General features: G+C 37.7%; 1 protein-coding gene across 1 annotated transcript in view; it reads left to right on the top strand.

Moving 5' to 3' along the window:
- LOC100725511 (cyclin-Y-like protein 1) overlaps positions 1 to 10,829 on the top strand; it is a 31,820-nt gene extending 20,991 nt beyond the window's left edge. The window contains exons 7-11 of the mRNA XM_063233627.1: positions 1,128 to 1,179; positions 2,986 to 3,105; positions 7,004 to 7,170; positions 8,942 to 9,104; positions 10,494 to 10,829. Of these exons, the coding sequence (XP_063089697.1) occupies positions 1,128 to 1,179; positions 2,986 to 3,105; positions 7,004 to 7,170; positions 8,942 to 9,104; positions 10,494 to 10,604 (613 nt within the window). The 3' untranslated portion in view covers positions 10,605 to 10,829. The remainder of the gene's footprint in view (positions 1 to 1,127; positions 1,180 to 2,985; positions 3,106 to 7,003; positions 7,171 to 8,941; positions 9,105 to 10,493) is intronic.
- The last annotated feature ends 3,983 nt before the right edge of the window (positions 10,830 to 14,812 follow it).

Genomic DNA, 14,812 nt, shown 5'->3' with positions numbered 1-14,812 from the left:
ATTCATAATAAACATCAGTGAGCTTCGAAATTACCAGTTCAGATTTTTTACAACATCCAGAACACTTTTGTTATTATCATCACCAGTCTAAGCAAAAAGTCTTGGAGATACTGAGAGTCTGTCATAGGCAGATTTGAAGGTATACATTTTCCACAAATCTCAAAGTTTTAGATTCACTGCTTGAATTTGACATTGGCAACAACTATTTCTTCACTTTCCTTGAAGGCCCACTATGTTCTCTATTGATATATCTAGTTTCATGTAAAAGTAAAGTTCTATGATAAAAAGACTGTCAAACTCACAACTAAATCAGAAGTGAAGTTCTGAGAACATACTTCAGTATGCAGAAATGCTTTATGTGAACTTTTCATTTATTCATAATACCAAAAAGATGATCCAAGATTGACCAACATTATTCTTTGCTGTTTCATCATGGGCAATTATAAAAAAGTTTTTAAACAAAACTGCAAGGGGCAATGAAAAATACAATGACCTCTGATGTAACTTGGTGCCATAGGCTTGGTTCACATTAAGAAATTGCAAGTTTTGCTTTTACCTTTATACGAGCATAACAAGTGACCAACAGTCAAAAAATCAGTAATTTCTTCATGATTGTAAGAGCAGTCTGAGCTCTTGAGCCTCCTGAAAATGAGACTGAGGAATCTCCAGAGGTGCAGAGACCACAGCAAACCACTGATTTATAGGAACACAGTATAATACTTTAATGAAAATACTGGTCTCCTATACAAAAGCTGCTACATTTTTAGCACAACAGAAACACAAATGCATGATGAAAATATAGAGGACTGAAGAAAAGAAAACTTTGGAGATCTAAATCTCATTCACATTTACTACACTTCTAGGTTTCAATACCTAGCACTGCTGGTTTACTAGCATTGCCTGTAAGGAAGTGTCATTACTTATAGGCAACTTAGCCTGGTTATCTTAGAAAAGTCTTCACAGTACTTGATGCACTAAACAAAGAGATGTCTTAAGGTCAAAATCAAGGAGAAGAATTTGTAAAGCTGTTTGAGATGTTGAAGGTTAGGCCTCTTCCTCCAGGGTCCCCTACCCTTACCAGGTACTTAACTAAGATATAAATGACTTAGATGAACTTTTCTTTGCAGAGATGCAAATAGATCCCTGGATATTTTTGATGAGAGACTGCATCCACTCACAGTAAGTGTCAGTATTACAAGATCATCATTTTTTACCTAATCGTTTCTTTGATGCTTTTTCTTTTGATATTAAGTGCAGAAATAAATCACACACTTCTATTTGAATTTAAATCATGTGCTTTTCAACCTCATGTTGTATGACATCTTCTATGAAAAGAACTGTTCTTTAGGGTTACGATACGGGCAAAAGTGGCTTAAAGCTCTATTACTGAACTAAAGTGAATAATTGTCCTAATCCAACATCAGAAGATGTAGGTTTTCAAAAACAGTTTTCAGTACAATCTGATATACACATAAATGAATAGGTGAAATCTCTGAGGAAAGAGTTAGTTAAAACTAAATTTAAAAATAGTGGGATATATTATAGTAACATTTTTGTTTTCCTATTAACCTCTCTTGAGCACCTGTCTTGCTCTCCCATTCTGGTCTGACTTATTTTACTCTATTCTGTTTTGCTCGATAGTATCAAGTTTGAGGGTATATGCAACCACTTTGAAGACAATAAGATTTACTATGATGGCCATTATGGATTCACTATTAACTACTTTTGAGGTCCTGTAAGGTCTCCAGTGTAGGTTTTATTGGTCTTGTTATGTACTGTTTTGCTCAATTTTATTATACCTGGTGATATACACAACTCTTTATAAGATACCAAGAGGCATAATGGTAACCATTGTTGCTCACCTGGTATTCTGTTTTTGCATCACGTACTAAGTCCATCCTTCTGTTCTAACTAACTCTGTTTTGTTTTGTCACATTTGTTCTTTTTTTTTTTTTTTTTTTTTTTTGCTTCAAAAAATAGTTGTAAGATCTGTGGGAGTAATAAAACTCAAAAAGTGTAATTGTTGTTGTAAAAAAGAGAGGAAAAGAAAGTGATCTAAAGGATATAACTGCATGTATATTTAAGTGTGCAGGATAGAAAACCTTATTACTGAGTTTTTGTTGGACCATTGAAGAGAACTGTCTGAAATCTCACTGTATGAATTTCCACTTTGTATCCTTTAATTTTGTAACTTGGACAACTGTTTCTAAGAAGAAAATATGTAATCTATTAACTAGTGATTTCTTACTGCACATATTTGTCCAGAAATTCTGTATTACTTGTACCCTTTACTGCTTTGATTTGTTTTGTTTTGTTTTCTCTTTTAATAAAATAATAATAATAATTTTCAATAGAATCTGATATACACATTACTGGATAGGTGATATCTCTGAGGAAAGAGTTAGGTTTGAATGATGTAAAATTTAAAGTCAGTTCCTCAGGCATATTATCACTTTTCACTGCTCAACCGTCATCTGGCTGCTGACTTGCAGAAGATGTTGTGGCTGCAGGACAATAATGATATATTTTAGACTTCAGGCCCTGTACAAAGTAATACAACATAGAATTTAGAAGACTTTAAGGCTATAAATGAACCTTAGAATGCTCTTAATCACAGTAGAAAGAAATATTGATTTTTCTGACCTTGCACACTTCTCTTCTTCTTACTAATGGAGTACATTTTGAGAGATGTATTGATAAGTGATTCCAATCTTGTACAAACATCAGAGTGTGCTTACACAACAAAGATAACTCTGGTGCACCATGTGGTCATTATGGGGCTGCTGTTGAATATGCGATCATCACTGACCAAAGCATCACTGGGCAAAGTAAAAGATCCCAGTGTCTCTAGGAGAAAATGAAATGACATACAAGCCAGGGGAAATTATTTTAAGGAACATGTGAACATAAGGTGAATTTTGCTGTCTTAAGAATATTTAAAGCTTTCTTCAGTTCATACGTGCATTGCATCATTTCTCCCTACAGGAAGAGAAGCTTCCAGAGGACTACTTTCAGCATGACCCTGAACATGAATGTATTTACAGATTTGTTGCTATTATTTTTAATGCCATATCGATACCAACTGAATGCACAATAATGACTTTGGTAAGTTGTTTCTTCTTCATGAAACATGCTTAGCAAATGGTCTTGTACACAAAAAAGTTCACTTTGTTCAAGTTAGATTCCCTAAATTATCATGAGAACTTTACTGAGACCAGCCTTTGTTACATTTCTTTCATTGCTGAGACAAAATAAAGGGCACCCAAAGTATAAAGGGGAAAAGTTCATTTAGCTCACAATTTGTAGTGATTTAGTCCATAATGTACTGGCTCCAAAGTTCAGTGGAACATAGCATAAGAGCAATAGCCCATGTCAGTGGAAGAAAGCAAAAGTAATAAGAGAAATAGGGAGAGACAAGCTTCTTTCTGTTCCTTACATTTTATAGAGTCTACTGGAATTAGGGCAGTGACAATCCAACCAATAATCTGACCCAGCAATCACACACCCTTAATCCCAGCATTGCATAATCTAGATTTGCCCTTCTCTAAAAAGGTCCTCTGAGTGCCCATGGCTTTGGGTGGACATCTAGACACAAACCATAAAAAAGCCTGTCAAAAGAAAGTAAATATACTTGGTTTTTCTAGGCATTATCATTTAAAATGGTGTCTTTAATTTTCTCATCACAAAACAATTGCAATTAAAGGAAGCTGAAGAGTTTTCCCCACACACATCAGTACACACAGAGTTGACACGTGAACACTTACACATGCTGTGGGGTGGGAAGGAGAGCATTAACAGGACCATAGGAGACACAGACACTGATTTGAGGCTGATCAAAGCAGGACCCAGGCTGTGTTTCAGGCAATTCACTGCCTTCAGTTCTCTAGTCTTTGGGGTATGGGTATCAACCCATCCCAGTTGACAGCTTCTGTCTATTCATGAAGTTGCCCAGGATGACAGTACCAGTAGTTCTTTAAAAAGCATTGTTATCATGATACACTGTAGCTGTGTCCTCATATTTGTGTTATCCACACAGAAGTTGGAAGGTAGGATTTTATCATCTACAATAGTGGTGAAATGGTTGAGATTGTTCTAGTCCTTCCTCTACCAAATGCATAGTGGAAAGTCATATACATAGCCTGAAGACAAAAATCACTCAAGACAGCAGCTGCTCTGATGGCATTTAGTCATGCCCTGTGTTGAAACAGAAACCCGTCAGGGACATTTCCATTTGTAGAGATAGATAGCACAGCAAGCAGAGCTGGGTTGGAGGTGGAAGTGTCCATGTAAACAAGGTAAGGTTGATGCTCCTTGAAATAACTGGGGCATATCTTCATATCTTTTGGATGTATGGGTACAGGCACAGAAATGTGACTAAGAAGTAAAGAAATGTGGCTGTTCAAATATACAGAATGAATTCATTGAAACGTGGGCAGGAGTCCTTAGCACTTAAAGGAAAAGTTTCCAAAGGAGTAGCCAGAGCAATGGGAGAAAGGGGAAAAGAAAACTCAAGGCAAGAGATGGTGTGGTCAGAGTGATAAATGAGGCCAAGAAATTGCACTGACACTCACTGATACTCACTGATACTTATGCTGGGGAAGAACAAAGAGACAGAGCAAAATTCTTGCTCTTTGTGAGCTCATGATCTAGTGAAAAAGTCATGGGATATTTTTCAGGTATATTAATATCTCACATTGCAGTAAATGTCAAGAACACAGAGCACTGTAAGAGGCTGAAGCTTTCAGAGCTTTCAGTTTTAGGTAGAGTGGCCAGGAAGAGCTTGCTTCAGAGTGGTGACACTTAAAGTACAATCTGACTGGAACAGGGAAGGCAAAGTGCTCCTGCATTACATTCAAGAGGACCCCAGTTCAGGAACATGTTTCATGTGCTCAAGCAAGAACAGGGTGACTAGCATGCTGTGGGTAAGGATCACCCTCTCAGGGTCACGCATCATTTGCAAAGCATGGGAGTTTGATTGGTATCATTTGGCGGATATTGCTCTACCTGTGAATTGCCCCTTACATGTCAGGGCTTTCCAGACTGTCTTGGGGAAAGTAAACTGCAGGTGGGGTTTGGTTTAGAGGCACAGAAGGAGGGTTAGGAAGCAACATGGTGATGCAGATGACCACAGACAAATGGAAGCTCAGGACAGAAAGCTTTCATGTTACCAATGGAAGTAGAAATAACAGAAAGTATGCATAGATTGGTGTGGAATATGTCAAAGTATAAATTTTATTCATAGTACTAGACAAGGAGCAATGCTGCTTACATATTAGGGAGGGTTGGAGAGTGGAGTGTTAGGATGCATAACTGGTGTGTAAGTTTGCATGCCACAATCGGATTGGCAAGACTGTTCCAGAAGAGTGCAGTGATACAGGGAAAAATGGTTAAAGGAAAAAAGGGGAAAGGAGGGATTATGCATAGGCATAATACAGTGAGCCAGGTGATAGGTAGCAGTTCTGGAGTTTCAGCAAGGGAGATGAGAGCAATGTAAACCACCCATTGGGGGGGGCATTTGACGTGTAAAGTCTTGGTAATTAATGTCCAGCAGAAGTGGGATGGGGCAATACTGATGGAAAAGTTTGCCTTGTTTGAAAGTAAAGAACAGTGGTCCACTCACATAACAGGCAAGTGGTACAAATGAATACTAACCCAAAACAAAGCCATGGAAAAGATGAACAGGGGTTGAGGATGACCAGCACTGTTTCATTATCTCACATCATTTATATACAGAAGAGTTGCATCCTGGAACACAGTATCATATTTAGAATAGCTAAGGGAGCAGGTATTGGAGAATGAATACATTCAAGTTTAAGAATATTGCCTAATATGGACTGCTAGCCTGACAGCTTACAGATTGTAACTATATTCTTAAAAGTGAGCCTTTTTCCTTTTAGTCATGATAGAAAGAGTTAAAATAGCATATCCAGTCCATGAGCTCTGCTTCTAAAATTTCACCATTTGGGGAAATTTTATGGCCTTCTTTTTTCTTGTCCTTAATGCTTAAATGTATAGTGTATCTATCTTTACTTGGAATTTACCTTGAATTTTTTTTTAGTGTAATACCCTAGAAATGATTTCAAGTATACAAGGATGTGCATAGGTACATGTGCAAATCTTAAACTTTCTATCTAGGAGACTTGAGCATCAGGAAACTTTTGTATTGATCAGATTTAAGTAACAGTAAACAGCTTCCTCTGTAATCCTTACTCAGCAATTTGCTCACCTAGTTCTTTGTAGAACAGATGTTAGATATATGTAAACAGTGCCTGAGGTCATGTCATGAACTTCCTGGAACTTTAGGGGTCTCAGCGTTACAGGCTGGCAGCTGTTCTTCTCATCATAAAGCCAAAGCATTGAATAAGTTGCTAATTATGTAGGAAGGAAAATGGATATTCATGAATAGTGGAAATATGAAAAAGGGCTATAAGAAGGACCATCTTGCTTTACTTGTGGCTTCATTATAAAGGTACTGCATTTCAGAAAAACTTCATAGCTGTAAATCTTGCACCTCTCATGCTGTTCTGTTCATCAGCCATGGGTAGGTGCTTTTGTCCATCATTTATTGCCACAAAAGTCTTAATACTATGAAAAGATGAAATGTGCTCACTGTGAGTTAGGTATCACAGCTGACTACAACATATCTAAATCCATTTTATATCTACCACCTGTATGTTATATTGCATGTTGGTGGCACTTGGTATTTACTGAACAAATTTACACCTGTGCCCTTCATGAATGTGGAGGTGATAGCAATACTACCTGCTGGATGACTTTTGTTGCAATGTCCAGGCATTCCAATCAAAAAGCTGTGTAGGAAATTTACATGGGCAGTAGATGTGTCTGATTCCAGCTGTGACCTGACATCTTGCTTTAGCTGAGCACAATCTCTCAGTCCCACTTCCCTTTCTCATGACAGAATAAACATAATGTACAACAGTTCTTAGCAAAGCACTTAACAGAGCTAAAATGAAAAAGCGGTGCTCTACTCTACTCTTTGCAGGTTTACTTAGAAAGGTTGATGTCATATGCTAAGATTGACCTCTGTCCTACCAACTGGAAAAGGATTGTCTTGGGAGCCATTCTCCTTGCCTTCAAGGTTTGGCATGATAAGGCTGTGTGGAACATAGACTTCTGCCAGATCCTCAAGAACCTTGCACTCCAAGACATGTGAGTTTAAAAGGTTTTTGTGACTTTTCTATCCATGTTCCAGTTCACTTGTCCCCTTAAGGCATGCATTTTAAGAAATATTTTAAATATTACATTATATAGAAAATAAAAATGAGCTTAAAACTATTATACCCTGTCAATCTACAGTATAGAGATTCATATTTTCCATCATTAATTTGTTTTCATGGATTATTATTGTAATGGTATGCTTCATAAGGTGTAATTTTTTCTGGAGGTTGCAGACAAGTATTTTATAACCTTACCAGCAGTATAACATATTACTGTGTTTATCTTCATGGCTTTTTTACAGCTTTCAGCGCCATTCCCTTCTTTAAGGGCTACCATGTCTGACTTTTGAAATAAATGTTTGATCACTGTTATACCCTTGGGGCTATAGGTTTAGTCTGAGTCACAAGTTGTACCTTTGCTTTAGCTGGTCTTTACAATAGAATTTATTCCAGACTCCTGTGCCTGCCTACCCCTTATTAGAACTATTGTATGTGTGTAGAAATCAGGCTGATGGGCTCTGATTTTATGTGTATAGAAGGTTCAAAGGCAGCTGCCTAGTCACATAGCACAGGGCTGTTCCCAGTCATTTCTCTTTCCACTGCACTGAACTCACCCGTGTGCGTGCATGTGCATGTGCTTGTACATGTGTGTGTATGCCCACACATGTACATTCTCTTCTGGTGAGGGGCAGCAGATACTGATCAACTTGGATTTCCCCAGCACAGAAACATGAGTGTGAGGGCTCTGACAATGTTCTTGTCCTACAAGGGATTTAGTCCACCTAAGACTTCAGTCTCTGACATTTCCATCTTCCAAAGTTTAAAGGGGTATCTTGTCATGGTCACAATTTGTTACCCCGTAATAAGACGCCGTTCATCATAGTCTCATATGCTGAGACAGGGGAAAGGATTGCCTTTCTCATATAGTGTAGTTTTTTTTTTCCTTCCTTGCAAATTTAGGATGAACGCTTGCTTGAAGAGTATGCCTCCTCAGAGAGCAGAATGGTGCATCTTTCCCTGGTGCCCCTCTACTTCCCCCTCAATATGTCTGCAAGCTTTTGAGAGCTAACATTAGCATACATTTATTTTTTCTCTGCTCAATGTAGTGATGAATGTGTGTGAGGCATGAGTCACACAGATGCACTGCTGAACATTGAAGAAAGAATCATGAGCCAGCAATAGGCAGTAATGAATAGGCTATAACTATTCTTGTCCAGCCAAAAGCAAATGTGCTGGGATACAGAAACAATTCAAAACAGCCTGTTGGCACATGAGTATTTTTTCTTCCAAGTTAAGAAGCCTCCCTACATCTCAGAATTTACAGCAGTCAGTATTAAGAACTGTGGGAGTAATAAAACCCAAAATGTGTAATTGTAATTGGAAAAAAGTGAGGGAAAGAGAGTGCTCTAAAGGATACAACTGAAAGTGTGTTTAGGAGTGTAAGATAAAGTTTTTGTTGGATCACTGAACACAACTGTTTGCAGTCTCACTGTTTGAATGTCCACTTTGTATGCTTTAATTTTGAAACTTGAACAACTATTTCTAATATGACTTTTATGTAATCTATTAACTTGTGATTTCTTACTGTTTATTTTTTTGAAATTCTGTATTACTTGTACCCTTTTACTGTTTTGTTTTTCTTTAAATAAAAATTTTTAAATAGAATTTACAGCAGTCCTTAGAAGCGCAAAATGACATTTTCGAAGATAGTCTACTTGATCAAAATTGTCTGATGTTCATTTTTCTGTGTTCTTTCTCCACAGAAATCAACTGGAAAGGCATTACTTGTGTCTGCTTGAGTTTGATGTTAATGTGTCTGCCAGCACTTATGCCAAATACTACTTTGATCTTCGCTCTTTAGCAAATCACAGCAACATGTACTTTGTGTCTGCACCTCTCACCAAAGAAAGAGCACAGAAACTAGAAGTAAGGCTGTGCCTTCACTAACTAGGATGTTCTGTGAGCCACTAATGCCAGCATCTGTGGCTATGTCATATAAAGTAGTTAAGGAAAATGGCAAGTTTTGAAACTAACACTTTCAAGGCTTTACTAAACCTTTAGTGTGTCATATACTTTAGTTCTTAATGGTTCAGATAGAGATTCACTTTATTATTTAAAAGCAGTTCTAATTTCTTTGATCATAATTCAGAATAGTTTAATCAGCATTATTCTGATCAAAATGGTTTTCCTTTTGAACCGCTACCTTTCTCCATAGCCACACATGATTAAGTATCTGGGCTTGTTTTCTTTATCATGTATACAAATACTGTTCACTTAATTACTTGTGCTAATTTTTACTCAATTTTAAAATTCATATCAGAACTCAGCTGTCCTACTTCAAGATCAAGGATTCAGTAGACAGATTCTTAGTGGCTAACATGACAGCCTATATGTAAGATATGTGATGTGCATTTGGAAATTGGAAGTACATGAGTTTTAAAGGGAAGTGGCAGCTTACATAGGCAAAATAATGCACATGGTTTGTGACTTTTGGTGATCCTCCACCAAAACAATTGATGCCTGAAAAAGATGCTTACATTCAAATGGTAATTTCTGTAGTGCGTCGGTGGCACAGTAAGTCCCCAAGTTACAAATATTTAATTTGCAGGTTTTCGCAGATTATGAAGATTATTTCACTGGTGATTGCCTTTTCAGTGCTTTACATTGTATATTTGTGTCCAATGACTATGAGATTAATTTTGTTGGACTCACAAATAAATCTGACTCAGGAATGTTCTCCCAGAACAGAACTCATTCTTAAACTGAGGACTTATCCATTTTGAAATATGTATTTTGCTCCTACAACTCATGTTAATTTGAAGAAGCATCCTTTGGTGCTACAGAACTCTCCTGCTCTACATTAAATTCATACCACCTTCCAAGGAAATACCTTAGAGTTTGGAAACTAATAATGGTCAGATAGCATTGGAATAGCTCGCTCAGTATTTACTGATTGTTTTTGCACATATGTAGCTTTATCATTTTTAATATAGTTACAAAATAAAAAATGCTGTTAGTAGCTTATTGTATCACCAAATTTTGTCGGCTTTGGAAACTCCATTTGTAAAGACTGTAACTGAACAAACTTCCCCTTACTTGGTAATTGAATCATCATTAAAGAATGTTAGTGAATTGGCAGGAAGTAGCAGCCTCTTAACCTGGGAGTGCAGGTCTCAAACACCCAAAGCATCAGTGACCATGAAGTAGCTAAAGTAAGTTTGTATGACTAAACTTCTGTGATTAGATTATTTTTCTTTAAGGTTTCTGTCTTTTAAAAAAAATTTTACCTGTATTCCTTTTGATGAACTTTCCTAGGCAATGTCAAGATACTGTGAGGATGGAGGCTTGCACAGAGGTGAAATCAGAAAATCTTCCAGTGATGACAGCTTCACTGGAATTCGACTCTCTAAAGCCATCCTGTCCTAAAAGAGACAGATGACATCTTAGACCCTCGTTTACACAAGATGGACCACCTGTCTTGTTAAAAAAAAAATCCAAAGTGAACATTTTTGCCAAAAGGAAAGACCTTGAATTTCAGAAACTGTTGGACAGTTATAGTTGTATTACATGGGAAGAGACCTTGTGAAAGCAGCAACACACTGCCTTTCTTCATCGATGTGAGCAGAGTTACTAGTACTACAAAGCAGAAGCTCCTGGCTGACACAACCATTCGCTTACTTCACAGGCCAATGCCTGTGAACTCTGCATGGTTTTTGGATTAAGAGTATACATTTAAGCTAGTTTAAAGTTGTAATAAATTTTTAAGGTAGATTTTTTAAATAGTATCTGTATACTTTTCATATCCCCTGCCACTATATAGCTTTGTAGACTTTTAGGATTATCATAGTATTACTGTTAAAAAATGGGGAACCTTTTGTATTACATGGTGCTGAGAGAAAAATCCACATTCCTACCCATGTCTCAGGTAGTATATCTATTACTGAGTCATTCAACCAGCCCCCAATAGGAGTATTCACACTCATGAAATCATTTAGGAGTACACTACCACTTCATCAGTATTGAAGGTTCTTCCTTCCTGTGGTATCACTGAGTTCCTAGGCAGTCATGTCAGCAATTTTACACAAAAAATCACCCGGAGCACACTTGCCACTCAGGTTCTTTACAAGCACTACTTAGCAGCCTCATGCCATGCCGTGTCTGTGGTCATAAAGACAAATCATCTGCTATTGGCAATCTACTTTTATGGGTTCATACAGAATCTTATGAGTTAAAAATGGTGCTGATAATTTTTGTATGATTTCCCTTTGTTAAGTAAACACGTCAGAAGATATTTCTATAACGCGAACCAATATGATGGTTCAATAATCACTACAGATAGTAAAGTACAAGGCATCCCAAAAGTTTCAGAGTAGTTTTAAGCCTTTGGCTACTATGTTTGTGCCTTTAAGGGCACTGGAGCAGGTAGAAGAGCTGCAAACTTACAAATCATTATACCAACATTTCAGTTTGGTGAGTTTAGAATATTATTTATTCTAAACTTTTTCTAGTCTCTTAAAAAAGGATAGAAAGCAGAACTGGTACAAAAGTTAAAAGCTTAATTTTCACATTTCCCAAATTAATACTTCCAGATAATATATGATAAAGTTTTAACTTCTGTACTTATACACGGTACCAAAGCTTAAAATGACACTAAGATTTTTGGGATGTTTTATATTGCAAAGAGTTTCCCTCTTGTTTGTGAGTAGTTCTTTAAGAACCGTGCACTATGTCTATTGTGAGTACCTAAATTTCTTGGTTCTTGATTTGCTGTAGGAGAGTATTAAGAGCAACATTAATTGGCATGTTTCATAGAGGAATTGGACCCCAACAGCAGCACTTGATATGAAAGTTTATTTTGAAACTTATCTTACATCCTACCCTGGCATCAGGTGCCCCATTGGGAGCCCGATTATTTAAGACAGAAATTACACAAACCTTAGGAACATAATATAGGTTTTATAGGACAGAAATTAAGTAATTTTAGACAACTTACAACAATGTTACCTCAGTATTAAAAATTAGTGATTTGGGGCTGGGGATTTAGCTCAGCGGCATAAGAACCTGCCTTGCAAGCAGGCAGTCGTGAGTTTGATACCCAGTACCAATTAAAAGAAAAAAGTTAGTGTTTTGCCTCATGAAATACATTTCTTTCCTTCCCAAATACAACAACCTACCAACTCGAAAGAAAATTATTTACACAATTTCAGTCTTAAAGATTTGAATGTTACTTGCAGTTGTTTTGTGAGGAATCCTAAATTTTATATTTATTTTTCATTTCCTTGTCTATGTTTTTAAAAAGTAATAAACTACTTTGTTTACAACATAGCTGTTATGTTTCTTGTTACTTCTCTGTTCACATAACAGTATAGTTCTCCAGAATTTAAAGGTTTTGTGTCATTCTTGTTGGGTTTGAAAGCATTCTCGAAGAAACTTTAAAACTGATGTAATCCAGGCCACTGGATACTTAATTAATGTATTTCACTCATTCATCTGAGCATAACGCAGATAGATAGTGTATCTCAGAGATGAAAGCAAATAAGAATATACTTGAGAAACCACTAATTGAAGTATATTAGTTGAGGGCCGGGTGTTTAGCTCAGCAGTGTAAGTGCCTGCTACGCAAACGCAAAGTCTTGAGTTTGCTCCCTGGTACCAAAAATTTTTTTTAATTTAATTTAAAAAATACAAAGTATATTACTTGGAATGAAATGGAACAATAGGTTTTGTCTATGAAAAGAAAGATTTTAAAAATGCTGCAGTGGTAGTGCACTCCTGTAATCCCAGAACTCAGGAGGCTGAATTAGATGCATTGGTGCAAGTTTCAGACCACCTGGGCTACAAAATGAACTCAAGACTAGCCTGAACTACACAGCAAGACCTTGTCTCAAAAACACACCCACAAAAAAGATCAAGTAGAAGATTTAATTAATTCTTCCCAACTTGCAAGTTAGTTTTTAAAAGCACAAAGACAGAGAACCACACCACACCACCATGGAACACAGCTTCTGCACCATGCTTAACACCCAACATTCCCCCAAGGGACATCTGGGATGCTAGGTACAACTGGGAAGCCCCAGGATGACCTAGGCCCCTGCTGGGCCCACCCTTCTACAAGAACCCCTGCCTGGGTTGCCCAGGCAGTCCTGGGCCACCTAGGACTGCCACCATTGGGCCCACCACTCATTAGGTACATCTGGGACACCCTGGAAAATGATCCGCCTCATACTGCCACCAAGGGACACCGCAGCACTCCTGGCTTGCTTGGGACTGCTGCCACTAGGCCTGCCCCTACACAGAACATCTGGGACACCAGTGGTATGACTGATCACCTAGGACAGCCATGGTGGGCTGTTCTTTGGGGAATCCACCCAACACCTGGACCTAGCTAGTACTTCATTTGGTCTTTGGATTCAACCCCTTCTTCCAGAACTTGGACTACGGTGAATTACCGTGCTGGCAGGGTGGGAGACTATGGAACCCCTCACCCAAACAGAAGACCTCAGCAGGCTCTAGTCAGTGTGGTAAGTTTGCCCCTAAAATACAGGTCTGCCATGGGTAAATAGGAGCAGAAGTGAAACTCCTTCCAATTGGTAAGACCTTGATGAACCTGGGAAGACAGTGGGTAATCCCCTCCTCCACACAGAGAACATCAGACAGGTTGAGGAGTGTGCCACTAAGGCCTCCCCATCTTGGAGAAAATTAAAAGAGCTTATGAGACCCCACTGACACATTAGGGGCCTCAGCTGACACAAACACTATGGACAGGGAGAGCTGGTGACCTGCAACAACCTGAAGACTTAGCAACAGCAGGAACTCAGAGTTAACCTACATCTATACTTTCAGATTGGTTAGTCCAGAAAGAATATAGGACTCACCTAACGGACCCTGAAGGAGAAATTCAGGTGACTGGCTCTCCTCTTCACTGTGATACCCAGAAACTGGTCAAACATCAACCACACAGTAGGACGCTAAAATTACCACTACCGATGGTTCAGACTGTTGGGATTAAAAGACCAAATATTTACCCAAAACGTGAAAATGACAAAATGAAGAGAAAAAATTCTATCTCCAACATCTAGTCCCTCAGGAGTAAGTACATGTGACAATGAAATAGAGGACTTTAAAAGTCACACACCGGGAATCTCTGAAAAGAGAGCAAATGAAGTAAAGAAAAAAATCCATGAGGCTATAGAAAAAATAAAATCAGAAATGATGTCTTATGTAAACACAAAAATAACAACCTTGGTAAATAGGGTGCTCATCATAGCTAAAGAAAAAATAGATGAAAAAATACAGGAGCATGGCAAATTGATCAAAACTCTGAATGAACAATGCCAAAAGCAAAATCTATAAAACAAATGCTAAGAGTCATCCAAGTAATAAAAAAAAAATTCTATTGAAAGTTAACAAAACCATTTAAATGAAGATGAGGATACAATTTCAGACCTTGATGACTGGATCACAGATAGTGATCTGAAACATTAGAACTTATAAAAACAAAAAGCAGCACGAAATGACAATCCAGCAGCTTCATCATGATGCCAACAGAAACAACATAAGCTAATAGGCATCAGTGAACATTCAGGAGTCAATGCAAATGAAATAACTAAAATATTCACAGAAGTAATGGCAGG

This window comes from Cavia porcellus, unplaced genomic scaffold, assembly GCF_034190915.1.
Source record: "Cavia porcellus strain 051 isolate PalLab524CR breed Dunkin Hartley unplaced genomic scaffold, mCavPor4.1 scaffold_23, whole genome shotgun sequence".
In the NCBI taxonomy this organism is placed as follows: Eukaryota; Metazoa; Chordata; class Mammalia; order Rodentia; family Caviidae; genus Cavia; species Cavia porcellus.
This window is presented reverse-complemented; position numbering and strand designations above follow the sequence as displayed.